Here is a 25,071-nt window from a genome sequence, read left to right on the forward strand (position 1 = left end):
GTTACTCAAAATGTTGCTTAATAGTGAATTTTTTCCTTCACTTAGGAATTTAAGCTAAAGATAATTTTTCTTACATTAAACATTTGTTTTTCTGCTGCTTGGCATCAGAAATATTAAGTTTTTATCAATTTATAAGTTGCATGTCTCTTGAATGCTATCTTTACTCACGTTCAGCAATCTGTACCTTCCCCCTGGAGCCCCGGTAGTCTAAGTGCTCTTCTGTCTCTCGAACTACATATCAAGGCCTGCTCTCAAGAGAAGGCATAGGTTAAGATGTGAATAATAAAGCTTAGCTTTCCTTTCCTAGAGGCGCCTGTATTTTTAATGAGCCAGAGGCTCTGGCCTAAACCAAAGTAGGAAGGTCAAAATGTGGAATATCAAGCATCAGGTGAAGGTTTAGGAATAATGGTGATGTAGTAGCAAATAAAGGTGAGGAGAGGTCCTGATTCCACTTAAGGTAAATTTACGTAGATATTCAGTCTGTCCCCAGGTTCTTGGAGTGGAGGAGATACGGTTTTTCTGATTTTTTTTTTAGCATTGATAACATTTCTATGTAAAGCAGCCACACTGATCAGAAGTTTTCCCTTACCGCCCTTCCCATGACGTTACACTTACCCAGTTTGCACAGTTAGTCTTTACTGATCCTCTGATTTGGGAGAAGGCAGCTTTTCATTTTGTTTGGTTTGTGTGCTCTTCATAGATTTTTAAATGTGTTGAAAATAGGGTACCTCTCTAGTCTTTAATTTCTGAGGGCCCTTTCTCAGTCACTCGCTAGCGCGCGGCTCTTATCTGTGGTTGGCAGAAGCTGCTTATGCTCACTGTCGGCTTGATAGCCTCATCGCACGCCCCACGCCGAACTGCGTGCTTACTACCTCTTTGGTAAAAGTCCAGTGTGCAATCGCATTGTGTCCCGAGGCCCTGGCGGTGAGGAAAGGCAAAGACGATCCGGTCAGGAAAGAGCTGAGCCTTGGCAGGCAGGGGGCTCTGGGACGGCTGTGGCCACTGCGTCCCCGCCAGTGCTGGAAAGCAGCTTCCGCGTGCGTCCGAGCTCGTGGAGGTTGCTTCCAGGGGCGCCCCCAACCGGTGGTCCTTCCGCTCTCCTGGACCTGGCAGAGCTCACTCCGAGGCGAGGCTGGGATATGACAGCGAGCGGGGGCTTGGGGCCTCGGGCATCGGGAGACTTCAGGGCGGAGCGGGAGGTTGGCCTGAGAGGCCCCAGGGGGCTGAACAGTCGCGGAGGGGTGGGTGCCTGGGCGACGTGTGTGCCGGTCGGTGGTGGGCTGGCCCTGTGGGCTTTCCTTGGACGCTCTCATCAGCATGCCTGAACTTTTTCAATCACATAAGTTACAGAGCCCACTTACACATTAGATCTCAGGGATCTTATCAGCCTCTCTAAAATCCATTCAAAGACCCCCACGAACGGTGGGGAACCGCAGATTAAGACTACTGTTCTGGAGATAGATATCGCAGTGCCATAAAGAATTCATGTCAGGAGAGGATGGGGGACGACAGGGTAGTGTGCTGGGACACTACGGACGCTGGAAATTGAAGTGAGCAAATGATTTGTCTTCAAGTTTGGGGGCTGGTGGTTCAGGTAAATCCGTTAATCCTTTAAATGATTCATTAATTGTTTTGCTGTAATTTAGGGGATGATTGTCAAACTGTCACAGTAGAATATTGGAATTTGCTTTTTCTGTGGGGGATTTTCAGTGTGAGAATCCCCCAAAGGATTTTTTTTGTCTCCATAGTTAGTGTTTTCTGTATTTGGAGTCTAATGTGTTTGTGGGATTCTTTTTCACTATCCAGGAACAAAAACCAATTTTCTTCTTCTGAATATATGGACTTGTTAATTATCCCAGAGTTTTGGGTATGTCTTTGATTTTTGTCTTAGTTTTAGGAGGGGGGTTACAATGTGGGGGATTAAAACATTCTCAACAGAAATCCAAACACTTTATTAAAAAACATTTATATATAGGAGGAGAAGCTCCTATATAACAAGGTGGGCATGATGCTTTATAATAACTAGTTGGAGTAAACTTAACATTGGCTTTATTTGTTGACTTGTCTAGCACAATCAGTGATCTGCTTTAGGCCCTGGTTGGCTTATATACAAAAAGAAGACAATAACTGGATTTTTCTACCTGTTCATCTCCAGCCAATGAAGAAGTCACATAATTCATGCAGTTACAATAAAGTATTTTTTAAGAGAGGCAGCCTTGTATAAGAACTCAGAGTATCCTAGCCAAATGTTGGTGCACTTATATTTTAATGTTCAAGTCTTATTCTAGTATTGCACTAGCTGCTTTATCAATGTTAAATGGATAATTGAGAAACAAGTCAGATCACATTTGCAACTGCAGTGGTTGAATCTCTATTACAAATACCACACGGGCATGAGTGATGCTTGTTAATTGACCATTTTGGCATTTTACTGTATACCTCATCTGTTAATTTTTTCGGTTATTCTTAAGATGTTCAGCACTGGAGATTTATTCATGATCATTCACACATGGTAATCAGCCAGTGTGTTCTTGCCAGGTAAATGCAATGCAAGTTCTGACAGTTTCATTTTAATATGTTTGTTCTTCTGAATTATCTTACTGTGTTACCAGTCATCTGGGTTTGTAGAAAATTTAGTTGCAATAATTTATTTCAATTCTGTTGATACAATGCCACAAAGTTAATACCAGCATTTGACATAGAAAGCAGTGCCAAAATAAGTATAGTTTATCACAGTGTGGATATTAGGAATAGACTGTATATAGAAAGTGGTGCTAATCGCTTATTTAAACTAAGTAGTAACAGAAGCTTGTAGTTTTCTCCTCTGCTTATATAATGTGGTAGGAAAATGAACACTGCTGTAGTGAAAAGACTCAAGTTGACCTAAGTTTGAACCCCAGCTCAACTTCTTACTGATATAATAGTTGTGTGCTCTGGGACAAGTTAACTGTTTAATTTCTTTATTTGAAATAAAATTTATATATAGTAAAATGTGTATGGCTTAAATTTTCACCTGTGTATACTTCTAACCATCACCCAAATCAAGATAGTGTAACACTTGTATCACCTTCTTGCCCCTTTCCAGTCAAATCCCTACCTAGAGGTAATTACTATTCTGATTTTTATTACCACAAAGAGATTTGCTTGTTCTTGAACTTTATATAATTGGAATCATAGAGTATGCCCTCTTTTGTCTCTGGCTTTTGGCCAACATAAAATCTGTGAAATTTATCCATGTTGGGTTTTGTGTATCAGTAGTTTTTTCATTCTTTTTTATTGTGTAGTAGTCTGTCATACGAATATATTACAAAATGGTTTTCTAATTTCTTGTTGATGGGCACTTGGGTTGTTTCCAGTTTTTTATGAATAAAGCTCCTATGAGTATTCTTGTACAAGTCTTTTGGTGAACATAGCACTGAATTCTCCTAGGGGTGGAGTTGCTGGGTCAAAAGGTAGGTTTAGGGTTAACTTTATCAGAAACTTTATTTATAAGCCAAAGAGTTTTCCAAAGTGGTTGTACCATTTAATATAGCCACCAGGGTTTTGAGAAGATTTAATTTGTTCAACATCCTCACCGTTACTTGGTACTTCCAGTATTATTTATTCTAGTCATTTACTGTGGTTGTAGTTTATATTTACATGGTGATTACTGATGTTGAGTGCCTTTTCATATGCCTGTTGGGTATTTTTGTCTTTCTGCACCTGTTTACGTATTTACCTCGTCAGGTTGTGCAAACCATACGCCTTCAGTGGTAAAAGGGTGTGAGAAAAAATGGAATCAAGAGATGGGGTGCTGTCTTGCTGCTCAGTGGTGACACCAAGAGCTGTGAAAATGGTTTGTCCTTAAGCTAAATTACAGTTCTTTGGGTTACTGATTATATCTATTAGGGTGACACTAGCTGCTGTTAAACCTCTAAGACTTCAGTGACTTAAGATAGAATTACTTTTTTTTCCCCCATCTTGACTGTCCAAGGAGGGAATTCCTGGTAGGTAGGTGGTCTCTCTCATATTTATTTAGGACTCCAGGCTTCTTACATCATGTAGCTTTGTAATTTCTGATACATTGCTTCCAGGGTCTTTATGCTTCTCTTCATCAAGCCAGAGAAGGGAAGAGTGGGGGCAGGGGAGGGAGGACATGGGCATATATGCAAGATTTTGATGGGTTAGACAAGGAAATAGCATATACATCTCTTTTCATCATATTCCAGTATTGAGAACTCAGATGAATCTAACTGTAAGGGAGCCTGGAAAAAGTAGCCTTATCTGTGTGCCCAAGAAGTTGGGACTCGGCCAGCAGTCTCTGCCAATAGTGATGAAATGGTATGTTCTCAGGAATAGTCAATGGATTTCTGTATTAAACTGAGTCAGGACAAAGACTAACTTCTTTGTTAGCTTCAAATAGCAATGAATCTGTATAAACTGTTAAGTAAGACACTTCCCATTCTCTTTGTGTAGCCTGACAGTGCTGTAGAGTTGGAGAGTGACTATGAGAAGTACAGATAATGATAACTTAATGAGTCCATTGTGTGATGGCTAAAACTCTTTGCTGAAAGCTCTTTTCCATTATAATTTTATTTATTTAATATCTGATGTTTATAAATTAGAATAAGGTAATTATCTTTTATTAATATTTCAGGACTTTGTGATTTTAAAACTTAAAAGTGTGTAAGAAGTTTTTAGTGGCTTATTAGAAAATGACTTCTGATACTGTCCATGGGGAAATGCAAAGCTGTTGCTTTGATACCTTTACCTAAAGTTTCTAAGATACTCCTAATATGTTAGAGTTGCTAAGTCATTCAACTTTTTAAAAATTGTTATGTTCTGAACCAGTAAGAGAAGGATTGCCTTGAATTCTCTAAATCCTGGGTCAGCAATTAAGAGTCCAGTCAGTGCACATCATTGTTAGAGGGAGGAGGGAGAAGAAAATACAGGAAGAAAGAAGAAAGGGAACAGAAAGAAAATGAACATGAGTTGAGGTGCAAGCCATAGAGCTTCCTAAGTAGCCCTGTGTTTGAGCTTTCTATGGGCAAAGCATTGCTCTAGAGTAGGGCTGTACTTTAGAAATACAATGTGAGCCATATATGTAATCAGTACACCCCAAATATCATTTCAGCATATAACCAATATAAAAATTAATGAGATATTTTACATTTTTTTGGTACTAAATCTTTGCAATCGGCTGCACATTTTATAATTACCTCACATATCATTTTGGATGTGGTTTTCATTGGAAATAATTCAACAGTATTTAGCCTTTATAAAATATACATAATATATATTGTGATTCATATATCCAATGTAGGTTCACATACCCAAGTTGTTCCAAATATACTTAAAAGTTTTCCAGTAGCTGAAGCAAGTCTCAATTTTAAAATTTAAATTTAGGTTAATAAAATTAAAAATTTATATTCTCAGTTGCACTAGCCATGTTTGAAGTCTTCCATAGCTACATGTGGCCACTGGCTTCAGTATCCACAGTGCAGCTCTAAAGTCTAGGCTGAGTTTGAACTCTAAGCTTTAGGAAAGCATATACTTCTCTCTGGCATTGAGAAAGTACTCACATATTTGTGGTTTGAAAATATTATCAACATATTTTCAAGTAAGTGAAGTTGAAAGTGAGGCATAATAAATAAGCTAATTTAATTGAACAGCTGGAGGGAAGCCAGGCTCCTTTTCCAAAACTTAATTATTCCTAATTAGCTTTCAGAGTGCAGCTATTTAGACCAGAGTTTCTATACCTTATTGGAGGATGCCTCTTTCCAACCCAATGGCTGGTAACTGGTCAAATTGCCTATTAATTGCCCCATAGTAGATTAGCTAAACAACTGTGGGGGGAAATATTCAAGATGCCCTTTCTATAACCCACTAGTTTGGATTTGGAGTATACAAATCAAAGGATAATGAATGTAGTCAAAACAATTAAGGTTGAAAATATGAAAAATAATCCTACATCCCATTCCATGTCACTCTGAAGGGGAAAATACTTTGTTGTTAGAGGGGCATACACCTTTAATTTACAAAAAGAAAAAAACTAACCTGGAAAATGTTCCACAGTGTTAGAAAAGAGCTCTATATTCTTTGAAAAGGGGGATATTATATTTTAATATGCATTTGCTTTGTTCACTAATTACCCAAATTCTACTAGTTCAGTGTTCTACCCAAGATGCATTTCTTCCATAAAGCCTTCCTTGACTACCATAGTTCAGGTGCTACCTTCTTTCCTTGAATTCCTTTCTCATGAGAATCAAATATTTATTTTGTCATCCAAATACATAACTACAGTGTTGTGAATTGTTTCCATTTGATTAATAAATTTTGTCATGTCTAGCACATCCAATTCAGTGTTTTAATAAGTAGCAGTTGCTTGACATTTGCTTGAGTCCCAGAAAATGAGGGCAATTTGGAAATTCTGGCTGATAAAGTTCTTAGGAATTTCTGACTGTTCCTATGCTTTATGTTACTGCTTTACTGCATTCTGCTCAACTTGACTGATGGCACAAACTCAGCTGAGCTTCCATGTGCAGGAATGCTGGATTAAATAAGCCAAAATGAAAGTGACAGTCAAGCTTCTAATCACTTACTATAATTGTATAAAGAGGAGTCTAAATTAGAGAAGGACTACCTTGTTCCGCTTCTCCCTGTGAAATGGCCCATTGGTTGAGGGTCAGTTGCATCAGCATGAATATGGGCTGTTGTCTCACTGTTGAGTGAGCCACAAACAAAAGGCTTCTGTGGCTTTATGGACTAGGGTGGAGGGTAGAGGATAAAGGGAGGGCTAGGAGTGAAAAAGCATTAAGTCAGAATGAAGGAAATTGTCTTCCAGTTTCCTCCCGTGAGGAGACCTCCAAATGGAGTCACCTGGGCCTGAGTCCTTCATTGCAACAACCTTCAGAGTTTGCAGTGCACTGGCTTTACACCAAATCTGATAAGGGGAGGGCAGCTTTCTCCTGTGAGGCCTGTCAGGTAAAGCCTTTGTAATTGCCTACGTTCAGTCCTGAAATTTCAGAGAGCATTGTTTTTTGTTTTTTTGCGTTTTGTTTTTTGCTAGAAGCAGCTGGACTCCTCAAGTATGAAACACTTCTCTTCTAAAGACTTGAAACTACTTTCATCTAATGCAAGATGTATATTTTTCCTATGTTTGAGTGTCTTTGTTATCAGGATGCATTTTCCAGTTGATGTCAGCCAGGTAACAGTCATGATCTAATTGTGTGAAACCTTCCATTGACACCTTTCAAAAGTACCAGCACCAAAAAGTCTTCGGTTTCATTGTCTTTTCCCCAGTGTATATTCTTGCCTCCTGTATTGTAGAATAATTGATTGTGTAAGCATGGACTTATTTCTGGGCTTCCTCTTCCATTCCATTGATCTACATTTTTTTTTTTTTTTGTGCCAGTACCATCCTGTTTTGATTACCACACCCCTGCCATATATCTTGAAATCTGGGATTGTGATGCCTTCAGCTTTGCTCTTCTTTCTCGAGATTCCTTGGACTGTTCCGGGCCTTTTGTGCTTCCTTACGAATTTTAGTATTATTTGTTTCAGTTCCATGAAAAATGCTGTTGGTGTTTTGATATGGATTGCATCGAATCTGTAGATTGCTTTGGGTAATGTGGACGTTGTAATAGTAACCCTTGCAGTCCATGAGCATGGAGTATCTTTCCATTTGTTCATGTCATCTTCAATTTCTTTCATCAGTATTTTATATTTTCCAGAGTACAGGTCTTTCATCCCCTTGGTTAAGTTTATTCCTAGGCATTTTACTCTTTTTGGTGCAGTTATAAATGGAATTGTTTGATGAGATATAGTATCCTTTTGTATTGTCTTCATGAACTATATCACGTCTTGAATTTGGCATTTTATGTCTTTGGCATCCTTCTTAACATGTTCTGATGAGATAGATTGAAGTATAGGGTATAGAAGAGGAAGGAAATATAATGGGACATTCTCAAGCAGAGAGGCTAATGTCTAATTGATTGTTCTTTAATGGTTGTTACCCCATATTTAATTATGAGAGTTTCCCATAATTAAGTAAATTGTTTCTCAGCCACCTGCAAAGAGTAAGTTTTCTGTTATTTTTTTTTTCTGATGAAAGGCCCTTAACCTATAAAGGTCATCATAGTCTAAAAACACCTATCAAATATTTGTTGTCTCCCCCCCCCCATCACTGATATTTATTTACCTTTTGTAGGGATTGTTTGAACCTCTAACTATGCCAGCCTTTTCTGGAAATGACTTGAAATCTTGCTTAGTACTTTTGAAAAATGTGACATGACTGAAAATGAAACTTGTCCCATTTGGCTAGCCAGTGATCCTGAGGTAGTTGTAAAGAGACTACACACATGAAAGGACGTTTCACTGTATTCTGTGTCAGGGCTGCTGTGAGTTGTTGCATAAGCTTTGCCAGAGCAGAACAAATGAGTTAAACCATGGAATGTTCTATGAGCTTTTGTAGGATCACCTGGAGCCATTTCCTAAAATCCGACTGCTAAAACTGTCCCGGAATAAGATTCGGATGATACCGCAGTGCTACCCCCCTTCAGTCTCATTTGTCTTCAGTGCAGTTTGGAAACCAAATCCAAATTGCGGATAGGAGCAGGAAACCAAAGAATCCTGAGGGACCACATAAGGAATGTGGCAAGCCAGGGGCCTTCTGTAACAAGGAGGTCAAATCCTGGGACAATGCCTGTGACAGCCTCACCTGCCATAGACTGAACAAGAGGCTCGGCATTGGAACCCCATTGGAACAAAATGGACTTTGTCTTCCTTTTATTTGTTACCCCCACTTTACTTTTCCCATATATTTCTCTGTTCTAACACTCCCCTTAGCCCTGGCTTATTCTGATATGCACCCTTGCTTAAGAGCTACTGGTCAGACCTGCTTTAGAAAGAAACATCACATATAGATAGATGTACATTAATAAGTTTTCTACTTTCTCTCTTAAAATCTGTTTTAGTTACAGCTGCATAATAAATTACCCCCAAACTGAGTGGCATAAAGCCACATTATTTCACCATTTCTGTGGGTTAGGAATCTGTGTGTGGCTTAGCTAAGTCCTCTGTTTCTGGTGTTTCACAAAGCTGTAGTCAAGGTGTTGGCTGGAATGTAGTCCTATCAGGGCTTGACTGGGCAAAGAGCTGCTACAAAGCTCAATCAAATTATTGTTCACAAGGTTTAGTTCCTCTCAGGTTGTTGGGCTGAAGGCCTCTGTTTCTCACCACCTGTTGATCAAAGGCTTCCCTGTAAATTCTTTGCCATGTGTGCATCTCTGTAGCACAGTCCACAACATGGCTGCTGGCTTCATCAGGGCACGCGAGAGCCGAGAGAGTATGAAAAAGAAGTTAGAATTTATTATTTTTTTCCCTCAGTTGTACTGCAGTGTTTATTTTATTTTTTTAATGATTTTTTATTATATTATGTTAGTCACCTTACAGTACATCCCCGGATTCCGATGTAAAGTTCGATGCTCCATTAGTTGCGTATAACACCCAGTGCACCATGCAATACGTGCCCTCCTTACTACCCATCACCAGCCTATCCCATTCCCCCACCCCCCTCCCCTATGAAGTCCTCAGTTTGTTTCTCATAGTCCATAGTCTCTCATGTTTCATTCCTTCTGATTACCCCCCTTTCTTTATCCCTTTCTTCCCCTACCGATCATCCTAGTTCTTATGTTCCATAGATGAGAGAAGTCATATGATAATTGTCTTTCTCTGCTTGACTTATTTCACTTAGCATTATCTGCTCCAGTGCCATCCATGTTGCAGCAAATGTTGAGAATTCGTTCTTTCTGATAGCTGAGTAATATTCCATTGTATATATGGACCACAGCTTCTTAATCCAGTCATCTGTTGAAGGGCATCTCGGCTCCTTCCATGATTTGGCTATTGTGGACAATGCAGCTATGAACATTGGGGTGCATATGGCCCTTCTCTTTACTACGTCTGTATCTTTGGGGTAAACACCCAGTAGTGCAATGGCTGGGTCATAGGGTAGTTCAATTTTTAACTTTTTAAGGGACCTCCACACTGTTTTCCAGAGTGGCTGTACCAACTTGCATTCCCACCAACAATGTAGGAGGGATCCCCTTTCTCCACATCCTCTCCAACAATTGTTGTTTCTTGCCTTGTCTATCTTTGCCATTCTAACTGGCGTAAGGTGGTATCTCAGTGTGGTTTTGATTTGAATTTCCCTGATGGCTAATGATTTTGAACATTTTTTCATGTGTCTGTTAGCCATTTGTATGTCTTCATTGGAAAAGTGTCTGTTCATATCTTCTGCCCATTTTATGATTTGTTTATTTGTTTCTCGTGTATTGAGTTTGAGAAGTTCTTTGTAGATCTTGGATACCAGTCCTTTATCTGTGGTGTCCTTTGCAAATATATTCTCCCATTCCGTGGGCTGTCTCTTAGTTTTTTTGACTGTTTCCTTGGCTGTGCAGAAGCTCTTTATCCTGATAAAGTCCCATAAGTTCATTTTATCTTTTATTTCTCTTGCCTTTGGAGATGTGTCGTGAAAAAGGTTGCTCTGGCCGATGTCATAGAAGTTGTTGCCTATGTTCTCCTCTAGAATTTTGATGGATTCCTGTCTCACATTGAGGTCTTTCATCCATTTGGAGTTTATTTTTGTGTATGGTGTGAGAGAGTGGTCAAGTTTCATTCTTTTGCATGTAGCTGTCCAATTTTCCCAGCACCATTTATTGAAGAGACTGTCTTTTTTCCACCGGATGTTTTTTCCTGCTTTATCAAAGATTAGTTGCCCAAAGAGCCGAGGGTCCATTTCTGGGTTCTCTATTCTGTTCCATTGGTCGATGTGTCTGTTTTTGTGCCAGTACCATGCTGTCTTTGTGATCACAGCTTTGTAGTACAGCTCGAAATCCGGCATTGTGATGCCCCCAGCTTTGTTTTTCCTTTTCAACAGTTCCTTGGAGATTCGGGGCCTTTTCTGGTTCCATACAAATTTAAGGACTATTTGTTCCAGTTCTTTGAAAAATGTCCTCGGTATTTTGATCGGGATAGCATTGAAAGTGTAGATTGCTCTGGGTAGTATGGACATTTTAACTATGTTAATTCTTCCAATCCATGAGCATGGAATATTTTTCCATCTTTTTATGTCTTCCTCAATATCTTTCAAAAGTGATCTATAGTTTCTAGGATATAGGTCCTTTACGTCTCTGGTTAAGTTAATTCCAAGGTAACGCATGGTTTTTGGTGTTATTGTAAATGGGATGGATTCCCTAATTTCTCTTTCTTCAGTCTCGTTATTCGTGTATAGAAATGCAACTGATTTCTGGGCATTGATTTTGTATCCTGCCACCTTACTGAATTGTTCTATAACTTCTAATAGTTTGGGAGTGGATTCCTTTGGGTTTTCCATATAGAGTATCATGTCATCTGCAAAGAGAGACAGTTTGACTTCTTCTTTGCCGATTTGGATACCTTTGATCCCTTTTTGTCTTCTGATTGCTGTTGCAAGGACTTCTAGTACTATGTTGAATAATAGTGGCGAGAGTGGGCATCCTTGTCGTGTTCCTGATCTTAAGGGAAAGGCTTCCAGCTTTTCCCCATTGAGAATAATGCTTGCAGTAGGCTTTTCATAGATGGCTTTTATGAGATTGAGAAATGTACCCTCTATTCCTACACTCTGAAGGGTTTTAATCAGGAAAGGATGCTGTATTTTGTCAAATGCTTTTTCTGCATCAATTGAGAGGATCATATGGTTCTTGAGTCTTTTCTTGTTGATATGATGTATCACATTGATTGATTTGCGAGTGTTGAACCATGCTTGCATCCCAGGTATGAATCCCACTTGGTCATGATGGATAATCCTTTTAATGTACTGTTGGATTCTATTAGCAAGGATCTTGTTGAGGATTTTGGCATCCATATTCATTAGAGAAATCGGTCTGTAATTCTCCTTTTTGAGGGGGTCTTTGCCTGGTTTGGGGATCAAGGTAATATTAGCCTCATAGAATGAGTTTGGTAGCTTTCCTTCTGTTTCTATTTTTTGAAATAGCTTTAGGAGAATAGGTATTATTTCTTCTTTGAATGTTTGGTAGAATTCCCCAGGAAAACCGTCTGGGCCTGGAGTTTTATTATTTGGAAGGTTGTTTATCACTGACTCAATTTCTTCATAGTTAATTGGCCTATTTAAGAAATCTATTTCTTCCTGTTTCAGTCTTGGTAGTTTATAGGTTTCCAGGAAGGCCTCCATCTCTTCCAGATTGTTTAGTTTTTTGGCATATAGCTGTTGATAAAAGTTTCTAATAATCCTTGCAATTTCAATGGTGCTGGTCGTGACCTCTCCCTTTTCAGTCATAATTTTAATAATCTCAGTCCTTTCTCTTTGTTTTTGGACAAGTTTTGCCAGTGGTCTATCAATTTTATGGATTCTCTCAAAGAACCAGCTTCTAGTCCTGTTGATCTGCTCTACTGTGGTTCTGGTCTCTAATTCATTGATTTCTGCTCTAATCTTGGTCAACTCCTTCCTTGTCAGTGGGTTAGGCCTGTCCCTCTGTTGCTGTTCCAGTTTCTTGAGGTGAGAATATAGAAACTGCATTTTAGATTTTTCTATTCTTTTGAGTGAGGCTTGGATGGCTATGTATTTCCCCCTTAGGACTGCCTTTGCAGTATCCCATAGGTTTTGGACCGTTGTGTATTCATTCTCGTTGGTCTCCATAAATTGTTTAATTTGTTTTTTGATTTCCTGGTTTATCGAGTCATTCTTGAGCAGGATGGTTCTTAGCCTCCAAGTGTTTGAGTTTCTTCCAGGTTTTTCCTTGTGGTTGAGTTCCAATTTCAGAGCGTTGTGGTCTGAGAATATGCAGGGGATAATTTCAATCTTTTGGTATTGGCTGAGACCTGTTTTGTGTCCCAGAGCATGATCTATTCTTGAGAATGTTCCATGGGCATTTGAATAGAATGAGTATTCTTTGGTTCTGGGGTGTAGTGTTCTATATATATCTATGAGGTCCAACTCGTCGAGTATGGCATTCAAAGCCTTTGATTCTTTGCTTAGTTTTTGCCAGGGTGTTCTGTCTATTTCTGATAGTGGGGTGTTGAGGTCCCCTACTATTACTGTGTTCTTATCTATATGTCTCTTTATTTTGGTTAAGAGTTGGCTTGTGTATCTTGCTGCTCCCCTGTTGGGGGCATATATATTAATAATTGTCATATCCACTTGTTGAATACTTCCTTTAAGAATAATATAGTGCCCTTCTGTATCTCTCTCTATGGCCTCTAGTTTAAAATCCAGTCTATCTGATATGAGAATTGCTACTCCAGCTTTCTTTTGAGGTCCATTTGCGTGGAAGATGGTACTCCATCCCCTTACTCTAAGTCTGAATGCATCTTTGGGTTCAAAATGAGTCTCTTGTAGACAGCAAATGGATGGGTCATGTCTTTTTATCCAATCTGCAACCCTGTGGCGTTTTATGGGAGAGTTTAAGCCATTTAGATTGATAGAGATTATTGACAGATATGATTTTAATGATGCCATTTCTCTTTAAAGTCTTTGTATCGGTTGTGACTTGCTGCTCTGTATCACTCTTGGGGCCTTTTTACCTTTATAGAGCCCCCCTTAATATCTCCTGTAGGGCTGGTTTCGTGGTTACGAAATTGGTTAATGATTGGCGATTTTGGAACGTCTTTATTTCTCCATCAATTCTGAATGACAGCTTTGCTGGATAAAGGATCCTTGGCTGCATGTTTTTCTCTGAAAGAGCTTTAAAAATGCCCCCCCAAGCCTTTCTCTCATTCCAGGTCTCTGTAGACAGGTCTGACGTAATCCTGATACCTTTGCCTTGGTACGTGAGAAATTTCTTTGCCCTGGCCGCTTTCAATACTGTATCCTTGGATCTAATATTTGCGAATTGCACTATGACATGCCGTGGCGTAGGTTTGTCCTGGTTGAGCTTGGATGGGGTCCTCTCTGCCTCTTGGACACGAATGCTTGTTTCCCTTGCTAGATTAGGGAAGTTTTCAGCTACAATTTGTTCAAATATCTCTTCTAGACCTCTGTTTTTCTCCACCCCTTCAGGGATGCCGATGATTCTGACATTGGATCGTTTCATAGAGTCAGTAATCTCCCGTAATCTACATTCGTGGGCGTGGATTTTTTTAAGACCAGCTTCTATTTTCGTTTTTTCTTCTACTAACCCATCCTCCAATTCGCTAACGCGTTCCTCTGCCTCGGTGACCCTGGCCGTCAGAGCCTCTAGTTTTGACTGCATTTGGCTCATAGAATTTTTAATTTCTGTCAGATTCGCTCTCATTTCTGCCCTTAGGGATTCTATATTCTCAGCAACGCTTTCTCTGATGCTTTTTTCAAGTTTACTCATCATCTTGACCATTGTTGCTCTGAATTCCATTTCTGATAATTGGGATACATCCATATGTATTAATTCTGTGGCCGAGGCCAATTCTGTGGCAGAGGCCACAGACTCATTATCTTTTCTTTGCTGGGGGGGACTTCTCCTTCTCGTCATTCTGATGAAGAGAGATTGCAGGGTTGTCCAGAGCCCAAGTGTTGACTGGGACCCAGGCCGTGCGCCCTTGTTTTATAGAGATCTTAGGGATGTGGGCTTCTTCCTTAAAGAGTTTATTTATTTATTTGAGAGAGAGAGAGACAGTCAGCAAGAAAGGGAACCCAAGCAGAGGAGTGGGAGAGGAAGAAGCAGGTTCCCGGTGGAGAAGCCCGATGAAGGACTCCTTACGGAGCGTTGTGATCACACCCTAATCCGAAGACAGGTGCTTGGTGACTGCGCCACTCAGGCGCTCCGGGTTGTGGGCTTCTTGATTTTTCAGCCTGCCTTCTGGGGGAGGGGCCTGCCTGCAGGTACTCAGAAAACCCTGTTTGGGTAGAGTCTCTGTGTCCCTTGCGAGGGGGGATGGGGATGGGCACCCTGTGAGCCGGTATTTCCGGGCTTTTGTTCTCTGGCGGCTTTCCCTGGCGGTTTGCTATGCCTCTTCTGAGAGAGCAGCAGCGGCTGAAATTCAGCCTCTGTCTCAGAACAGAGGGATCGCGGATCGTTCTCCACTGATGTTCTGGCCACTTTAACTCTGTTTCTGTTGGTGCTGCTCAACCCTGCAGCATCCCGGGCTGTGCGCCCCACACCCGGCGTCCCAGCCCTCACTTCCAGGGCCGGCGCGTCTCTGTCCTTTGTGTTTCTAACCCCGCCAGCCACCAGCCACCCCGCGCGCGCTCCCGAGCTCCCGAGCTCCCTGTTTCAGTATGGTTCGCCTGTGCTCTGGAGCGCCAGTTTTCAGTCTGGTCGCGCTTGCACTCCTGAGCTCTCGGTTTCACTCTAGTTCGAGTGTGCGGTCGGGAGCTCCTGTTTTCAGTTTGGACACGGGCGTTCCCACGCTCACTGTCTCAGTCCGCTCTCTTGCGGGTGCTGGTCTGAGAGTCCAGCCCGCTCCCCAGCACAAGGGGCTATTGCTTCCCGGCGCCTGAGTGCAGAGGCTCCCTCCCCCTTCCCTTTATCTTCCTATATCTGTGCTCGGATTCACAGCTCCCCGCTTCGTACCTCAATACTCAGCACTGGAGATGTTCATTTGTAGAGATCCAGATGTATCTTCCTGCGTCTCAGGCTGATTCTGTGGGTGTTCAGAATGGTCTGGTAGATATCCAGCTCGACTCGGACCAGCTGAGAAAGGGTCGCCTACTCCTCCTCCATCTTTTCTCCTCCTTGCAGAAAGTGGTTGCCTTTCTGTTCATAGAGTTTCTGCTACTCTTTTCTTCATTCTCCAGTTGCATTCATAGGTATTCGGAATGGTTTGGTAGCTCTCTCGCTGAATTCCTGGGACCAGACGAACTTTAGGTCTCCTGCTCCTCCGCCATCTTGGAACGCTGAGCTGGAGCTCAACTCCTGTTTTAAACTGGGTTCCTTGCAGAAAGTGGTGGCTGTTCTGTTCTTAGAGTTGCTGCTATTCTTTTCTTCATTCTCCAGTTGAGTTTGTAGGTGTTCAGAATGGTCTGATAGCTATCTGGCTGCATTCCTGGGACCAGATGAAATTTAAGCCTCCTGCTCCTCCACCATCTTGGACCAGATCTCAGAAGTTAGAATTTAAAAACCTGATCTCAGAAGTGACATCACATGACTTGTGCTGTGTTCTGTTAATTAGAAGTGAGTTACTATCTCCCAAACTCCACAGAGCATTACAGAGAGTGTGAATAACAAAAGGCAAGATTAGTGGGAGACCTTTTAGAAGCTGTGTGCCACAGAATACATATTATTACATAATGATATAAAATTAAAAATGAGTGTGGATGTGAATCCTGTTCTGTACTCTTGAATGTAATATCACAAATGAAAAATTCATCTTGAATCTTCCATCTGTCTGATTGGAATAGTAGGAACCTTCTCTTAGTCATTATTGGAGAGCACTGTCACCCAACACGTAAACTCAGAGTGGGCTGAGATTCTAGGTCATGAGCACCACCAAAGCCCTGGGCAGGCCCTTCACATCAAGCTCATGGAACCTACAAATTCTTAATCTCTCTCCAGTTTGAGGTCGGGTAGGAACTTTCTTACTCTTACTCTCTGCTGCCCTTCCCTGAGGTACCTTCCCATTAATCTGGGCTCTCCCTAAAGACTGGAAGAGTCATGGACTTCAGGTGTACATTTCCAGTTTGTTCTCATTCCTAAGTCAAAGAAATAACAGTGGTCTTGGTTTCTTGCTTGTAATGGGGAAGAAAGGAAAAATAAGAGTGGAATATTAATGTCCCAAACTATCCTGTTGGACAACATATAAAGAGAAAAACTTCTTAGACACCATTTAAATATTTTTCAGCAAGCTGTTCATATCGTTATTATCTTAAAATTTCTGTTTGATAGCTCCAATATCTGAGTCACATCTTAATTTGGTTCTGCTAACTATACCTTGACAAATGTTGCTCAAATTTCAGTCATGTGTAGAGACAGGTAAATCGTTTTTGTACCTGAAAATAGATGTACTTGTTCTGGCAGGCCAACAATATATGTGGAGTTGATTCAACTTGGCCAGATTTTGAGCTGGGTTTGGGCTTCAGCGTACCACAGGTTGCAAATTCCTCTATTTGTGGGCTGCTATTACCTTGTGCTTAGAGTGAGGTCTGGGCTGCTCTGCACAGGTCCACCACAGAGGGGTTCTCTCTCTCTCCATGCTCTTAACTCTCCCTCAGCAGAAGACCGTGGTTCCTGGTTACTTGGTTCTAGGCTTGTGGCCATCTTAGCATGACCTATGTCATCCTATACAACAAGGCTTGTACTCCTAGGCCTTGGAGGTGAGGCTTTTTCAGCATTTCTGCCTTTCCTACCCCTTGTAACCAAACTCTGCCTCAGATCTGTAGCTGGTCTTGGGCAAGTGATGGTTTCCTATTTATTCCAGTGGTAGCAGATCCTGAGCCTGAGCTTCTTTCTTCCCCTTCCTCGATGAGTAGAGAGGTTTTGCTTTTACCTATTCCCCAGTGGCCAGTGGATCTTCTCCTTTGTCCTGGGTGAGAGGATTTCCTGCCCTCTTCTAGAGGCGGTGAGTTTGCTTTTTATTCCTCCTACAGAGGCAGTGGAGTTTTGTTTGTGCTCCGGTGGTAAGAGGGTTCTTTGTCCTGTGATACTGGTAACTGATTGTATCTTGCCATTTGCTTCACTGAGGAGGGGGTGCGGGTGGGTGAGATCAGTCTCCTGCCCCATCTCCAGTCTGTCTTGTGAACACTCAGTGGAGCACTGTCTGGTAAAGAGCTTGTTTATGACTGGCTTCTCCAGCTATTTGAAAAAGACATGCTAGCCCACATAGGAATAAAGGATTTGTTACAAGTCTTGCTGACCTCTTACCTGCTTGTAGGGCAGCCACTTCTTTCTCCTCTTCTTGCTCAAGGTGAAACAATTTGTATGTTCTGTCTCTCCTTGCAGGAACTTGTCCCTCTTTAGAATTCCTTTTATTGGTTGCCTTAGGACCTCAGCTCTTTGATGAGCTCATGAAAAATTTTTGTGTAATAAGGGCTGTTTTTTTTGTTGTTAAGGTGGAAGTTAACATTTTCTTGCAGTTTTCTACATTCTAAACCAAAGGCTGATTTCAATTTTCTATAACATTGAATCAACAATGATACTTTCCACAAACACAAATATAACTAATTTCAGAGGCAAAGGGTATATTTCAAAAACACAACACTAAAGTCCCCACTTAATGTAGAATCTCATAGAGTACTTCTGGCAAAAACAAAAGCAGCAGCAGCAGCAAAACATACCCTGTAATAAGATGAGGAGTATACATAAATCTGCCAGGAAAGGAATCTTTATCCCAGCTTCCATTTTTTCAGAATTTCATAGTAGACTGCAGTTTGAATCCTGTGCTCTCTGGCGTCAGCTCTAACTTGCCCAAAGCTGATTTGCTGACATCAAATAAAATAAGCACACCAATAATAATACAGGCTGTATGGATCCTATGCTTCTGTAGTACCTGGACCTTTATTTATTTTTCTCTGCTCCTCTGGGCTCTTAAAACAAATGCACAGTGTGTGCATATTGTAAATCCGCTCTCATTCCACATTATGGCAGGTTCTTTTGGGTAACAAATTTATTCTTTCTTCCCTTTCCTCTCACATATACTGCAGACTTCCAGAACATATATCCCTAGAATTGGAAGAAAAATCCAGAAATTAATCTAATTTATGATAAGAATGATACTTTAATTCAGTAGAATAAGAAATCAAGGATGAATGCAAAGCAAATTCCATATAGAGTAGGTATTTAAATGTATAAAGATTTAAATGTATAATGAAAAAAATCTCAAAGCTTCTCAATCGATATTGTAAATAAAGAAGCTATAAAAAGTCTGAAGGGTGAAGGGGATTGAGAGCACACTTATCGTGATGAGTACTTAGTAATGTATAGAATTGGTGAATCATTATTTCATATGCCTGAAACAAATATAACACTGTATGTTATTTATACTGGAATTAGAAAAGGAAAAATTGAAATATTTAATAAAGGTTTCAAATAGAAAAATTAAAATGACTTATATGATAAAATATATTGTTACAAATAGCTAATATCCATAGATGGTGATTGAGGCCTCTAAGGAATGGGATGTAGAAAGAGGAGAAGGCCCAGAGCAAAACCCCCAAAGGAGTCAATATTTAGTGAATGGGCGGAAGGGAGGTTTCCTAAGACTGAGAAGCAATTAGAGCTTGGAGTGATCAATTCCAAATACTATTAGAGACCAAGTAATGAGTCTCAACCCCTAAAAGTCATCAAGGGCTTTCTTTTATTATTTGAGTAGAAGTTATTTAAGGCAATGTGATTAGTTATGAGGTAGAATTCATACAGAGGACTATTTCTTAAATATGTGTGTTAAAAATTATACATGTACAAACCCTAGCCCATACCTCTTGAATCAGAATTTCAGGAGGTGGGGGCAAGCATATGTATTTGAGGAAGAACGTCTTTCACTAATGATTTTGATTACCACCCCTCATTAAAGAACTGGATCTGCAGATGGGACTGGCTACATAATTTGCAGAGCTTTATGCAAAATGAAAATGGGGAGCTCCTTGTTGAAAAATAATCAAGAATTTCAAGACAACAGTAGCAAGGTAATAGCCCACATGAAGGGACTTTTTAAGTCTGTGATGCAATTATGTAAGTGGCATGTCTTGTCTATAGAAAATGAACAAAAAATGGAAGTTTGCAAAGTGACTGAAGAAAAAGATTGATTTATTTAAAACTAAAAAGAAGTCTATTACTTTCTTGATACAGATTACAGAAAATAAATTTAGACCAAATCTTCTTGGCCTTATGGGATATACAGAGGACTGACATTTCAATATGTGAGATTTTCAACTAGAGGGGTCACTGACTGTGTGCTGTCTGTAAGAGTGAGAGTGAGTTACATTTTTGTGTTTATCAAAAGTGAGGGTGGATTTGTAAAGTTGGGAAACACTAGTATAGAAAATACATAATTTGGATATGAAAGATTGCTGTGAGAGTTCCAAGGCAACTGTATGCAGTTGTTGAACTAATATCTATGCAGTACCAAATATACTGCCAAGTGCCAGTACTCCCAATACACTTTACAAATAAACATGGGTAACTTCTTCCTTATTGGGGGAATTTACTGTGGTTGCTTTACTCTGGGGCATAGCATGTTTATCAATGTCTCTGAAAGGGAGGGGTAGGAAGCAGGGTTGGGCAGAGGGATAACTGGAACTGAGATGATGCAGGTCTAACAAATCCTAAGAGTTTGCTTTTCTAAACAAGCTCCTAGTGAAGACTCACATGGCTGATTCCTAGACTCTACTTTGAAAAGCCAAATTCTGGTGCACATTGACTAGTTCTCAGCTGGTAGTAGCACAATGAGAAAAGAACACATGACTGTTATCTGTATACATAATTTTTAAAAAAATTTATAATTGTTTAGATGTAATGTGGGAAAACCGTTTGGTATTTGTAAGACATGCTTAGTTATATGAAAATGCAAATAATGTTTACCATTCATGGGTTTTAAACATTTTCAAAGATTAATTAATGAGGTAAATTCTTGAAAGTCTTGTAGAATTTCCCAGAAAGCACAATACTGCGTTAGCTCTTGGCATGATAATGTAATGGATCCAGTGTAAGAGTTTCCTTGGAAAGTTATGTGATTCTATTATATTTCAGAAAAATAGATTTCAAAACCCCACTTCATTTTTTAATTTAATTTTATTTTTATGAAGTTTGTTTTAATTCCCATATAGTTCACATACAGTGTTATATTAGTTTCAGGTGTACAATGTAGTGATTTAACAATTCTATACATTACTCAGTGCTCATCACGATGAGTGTACTCTTAATCCCCATCACCTATTTTACCCATCCCCCCACCTGCCTCCCCTTTGGTTACCATCAGTTTGTTCTCTATAGTTAAGTGTCTGTTTCTTTGTCTCTGTTTCCTTCCCCCCACCCTTTGCTCATTTGTTTTGTTTCTTAAATTCCACATTTGAGTGAGATCAGTGGTATTTGTCTTTCTCTCACTGGCTCATTTCACTTAGCATTATACTCTCTAGAGCCATCCATTTTGTTGCAAATGGCCAGATTTCATTCTTTTATGGCTGAATAGCATTCAATTGTATAGATATATATACCACATCTTCTTTATCCATTTATTTATCAATGGGTACTTGGGCTGTTTCCATAGTTTGGCTATTGTAAATAATGCAGCAATAAATACAGAGGTGCATGTATCCCTTTGAGTTCATGTTTTTGTAGTTTTTTGGTTAAATACCCAGTGGTGTGATTACTGGATCATAGGGTAGTTCCATTTTTAACTTTCTGAGGAAACTCCATAATATTTTCCACAGTGGCTGCACCGGTTTGCACTCCCACAAAGAGTATATGAGGGTTCCTCTTTCTCCACATCCTCTCCAACACTTGTTGTTCCTTGTGTTTTTGATTTTAGCCATTCTGACAGGTGTGACGCAATATCTCATTGTCATTTTGATTTGCATTTCCTGATGGTGAGTGATAATGTGCATCTTTTCATGTGTCTGTTGGCCATGTGGCTTTCTTCTTTGGAGAAGTAGCTGTTCATTTGTTCTTTTTTAAAAAATATTTTATTTATTTGAGAGTCAGAGAGTGCAAGAGAGAGAACATGAGCAGGGGGAGGGGCAGAGGGCAGAGGGAGAAGCAGACTTCCCAGTGAGCAGGGAGCCTGACAGGGGTCTTCATCTCAGGACCCTGGGATCAGAACCTCAGCCAAAGGCAGATGCTTAACAGACTGAGCCACCGTTTCTGCCCATTTTTAAATTGGATTACATTCTTTTTAGGTGTTGAGTTTTATAAGTTCCTTATATACTTTGGATAATAACCCTTTATCAAGATGTCATTTGCAATTTTCTTCTCCCATTCAGTGGGTTGTCTTTAGATTTTGTTGATTGTTATTTTGCTGTGCAGAAGCTTTTTATTTTGATGAAGTCCCAATAATTTAATCTTGCTTTTGTTTTCCTTGCCTCAGAAGACATATGTAGAGGAGGGAGGAAAAAAGATGGCGGAGGAGTAGGGGTCCCCTTTTTCAGCTGGTCCCCTGAGTCAAGCTGGATATGTACCAGACCATCCTGAAAACCCATGGACTCAGCCTGAGATGCAGAAAGATACATCTGGATCTCTACAAATGAACAGCTCCAGCGCTGAGTATTGAGGTATGAAGTGGGGAGCTGTGAATCCACACACAGATATTGGAAGATAAACGGAAGGGGGAGGGAGCTGCTGCGCTCGGGCACCGGGAAACAGTAGCTACCTGTACTGGGGAGTGGGCCGGACTCGTGGACCAGCACCTGTGAGAGAGCAGACTGAGACTGTGAGCCTGGAAACATTCATGCAACCAGACTGAAAACCGGAGCTCTAGAGCGCTCACTGGAACTGGACTAAATCCGGGAGCTTGGGACCGGGTGCCCATCCAGACTGAAAACTGGAGCTCCGGAGCGCATACTCGAACTAGACTGAAACTGGGAGTTCGGGAGCACACGTGCGACCTGACTGAAAACTGGAGCTCCGGAGTGCTCACTGGAACTGGACTGATACCAGGAGCTCGGGAGCACACGTGTGAACAGACTGAAAACTGGCGCTCTGGAGCATGCACGAACCACACTGAAACAGAGAGCTTGGGAGCGCGTGGGAACCAGGGGCGCTGGCAGTGTTAGAAGCACAAAGGACAGAGATGTGCCATCCCTGGAAGTGAGGGCTGGGACACCAGCTGTGGGGTGCACAACCCAGGACGCTGCAAGGTTTTTGGCAGCACCGACAGAAACAGAGTTAAAGTGGCCAAGAGAACTCAGTGGAGAGTGGACTGCAATCTCTCTGTTCTGAGGCAGAGGCTAGGATTCGGCCACTGGTGCTCTGACTCTCAGAAGAGTCACAGAAAACTGCCAGGGAAAGCTTCCAGAGAACAAAAGCCTGGAAATACCAGCTCACATTGTGCCCATCCCCATCCCCCCTCGCAGGCGACAGGGCAACTCTATCCAAACAGGGTTGCCAGAATAGCAGCACGGCAGGCCCCTCCCTGAGAAGGCAGGCTGAAAAATCAAGAAGCCCACATCCCTAAGATCCCTATAAAACAAGTGCACACTGCCTGGGTCCTAGTCAATAATTTGGGCTCTGGGCATACCCGCAACCTCTCCCCAACAGAATGACGAGAAGGAGAAATCTCCCCCAGCAAAGAAAAGATAATGAGTCTGTGGCTCTGCCACATAACTTATGGATATGGATATAACCAAATTGTCAGAAATGGAGTTCAGAGTAACAATGGTCAAGATGATGTGTAGACTTGAAAAAAATATTAATGCAAATATTAACGAGAATATAGAATCTCTAAGGGCGGAAATGAGAGTGAATCTGAGAGAAATTAAAAATGCTATGAATCAAATGCAGTCAAAACTAGATGCTCTGATGGCCAGGGAAAATGAGGCAGAAAAACGAATTAGTGAATTGGAGGATGGGATGGTAGAAGAGAAAGTTAAAACAGAAACTTGGTTCAAAAAAATCCAATCTCAAGAATATAGGTTACGGGAGATTACTGACGCAATGAAACGTTCCAATGTCAGAATCATCGGCATCACCGAGGGGGTGGAGAAAGAGAAAGTTTAGAAGAGATATTTGAAAAAATTGTGGCTGAAAACTTCCCTAATCTGACAAAGGAAACAAGCATTTGTGTCCAAGAGGCAGAGAGGACCCCTCGCAAGTCCAACTACAGCAAACCTACACCATGTCACGTCATAGTGCATATTCGCAAATATTAGATCCAAGGATACAGTATTGAAGTGGCCAGGGCAAAGAGATTTCTCACGTACAGAAGCAAAAATATCAGAATAACGTCAGACCTGTCTACACAGACCTGGAAAGAGAGGAAGGGTTGGCAGGGTATTTTTAAAGCTCTATCTGAGAAGAACATGCAGCCAAGGATCCTTTATCTAGCAAGGCTGTCATTCAGAATTGTTGGAGAGATAAGAACCTTCCAGGATTGGCAGAAACTCGCCGAATTTGTAACCACAAAACCAGCCCTATGGGAGATATTAAGGGGGATTCTATAAAAGTAAAAAGGCCCCAAGAGCGATACATAACAGAAATTTACAATCTATAGAAACAAAGACTTCACAGGCAACATGACATCATTTAAAAATCACATCTCTCAATAATCACTCTCAATGTGAAAGGCCTAAATGCTCCCATAAAACGTCACAGGGTTGCATATTGGATAAAAAGACATGACCCATCCATTTGCTGTCTACAAGAGACTCATCTTGAACCTAAAGATACATCCAGACTGAAAGTGAAGGGATGGAATACCGTTTTCCATGCCAATGGACCTCAAAAGAAAGCTGGGGTAGCAATTCTCATATCAGACAGGTTAGATTTTAAACTAAAGACTGTTTTAAACTAAAGACTGATTTTAAACTAAAAACTAAACTAAAGAAGGACACTATATTATTCTTAAAGGATGTATCCAATAAGTGGATAGGACAATTATAAATATCTATGCCCCCAACAGGGGAGCAGCTAGATACACAAGCCAACTCTTTTTTTTTTTTTTAATGATTTTTTATTATGTTAGTCACCATACAGTACATCCCCGGATTCGGATGTAAAGTTCGATGCTTCAGTAGTTGTGTATAACACCCAGTGCACCCTGCAATACGTGCCCTCCTTACTACCCATCACTGGTCTATCCCAATCCCCCACCCCCCTTCCCTCTGAGGCCCTCAGTTTGTTTCTCATAGTCCATAGTCTCTCATGTTTCATTCCCCCTTCTGGTAACCCCCCCTTTCTTTATCCCTTTCTTCCCCTACCGATCATCCTAGTTCTTATGTTCCATAGATGAGAGAAATCATATGATAATTGTCTTTCTCTGCTTGACTTATTTCACTTAGCATTATCTCCTCCAGTGCCATCCATGTTGTAGCAAATGTTGAGAATTCATTCTTTCTGATAGCTGAGTAATATTCCATTGTGTCTGTGGACCACAACTTCTTAATTCAGTCATCTGTTGAAGGGCGTCTCGGCTCCTTCTACGATTTAGCTGTTGTGGACAATGCTGCTATGAACATTGGGGTGCATATGGCCCTTC

At 40.8% G+C, this 25,071-nt stretch overlaps 1 protein-coding gene across 1 annotated transcript in view; it reads left to right on the forward strand.

Annotated features, from left to right (window-relative positions):
• The first annotated feature begins 933 nt into the window (after positions 1–933).
• Positions 934–25,071, forward strand: part of IL31RA (interleukin 31 receptor A) — a 170,630-nt gene continuing 146,492 nt past the window's right edge. Inside the window, 1 exon segment of the mRNA XM_034655685.1 lies at positions 934–1,594. Coding sequence (XP_034511576.1) covers positions 1,559–1,594 — 36 coding nt within the window. The 5' untranslated portion in view covers positions 934–1,558.

Source organism: Ailuropoda melanoleuca, chromosome 3 (assembly GCF_002007445.2).
Source record: "Ailuropoda melanoleuca isolate Jingjing chromosome 3, ASM200744v2, whole genome shotgun sequence".
NCBI classification, from domain to species: domain Eukaryota; kingdom Metazoa; phylum Chordata; class Mammalia; order Carnivora; family Ursidae; genus Ailuropoda; species Ailuropoda melanoleuca.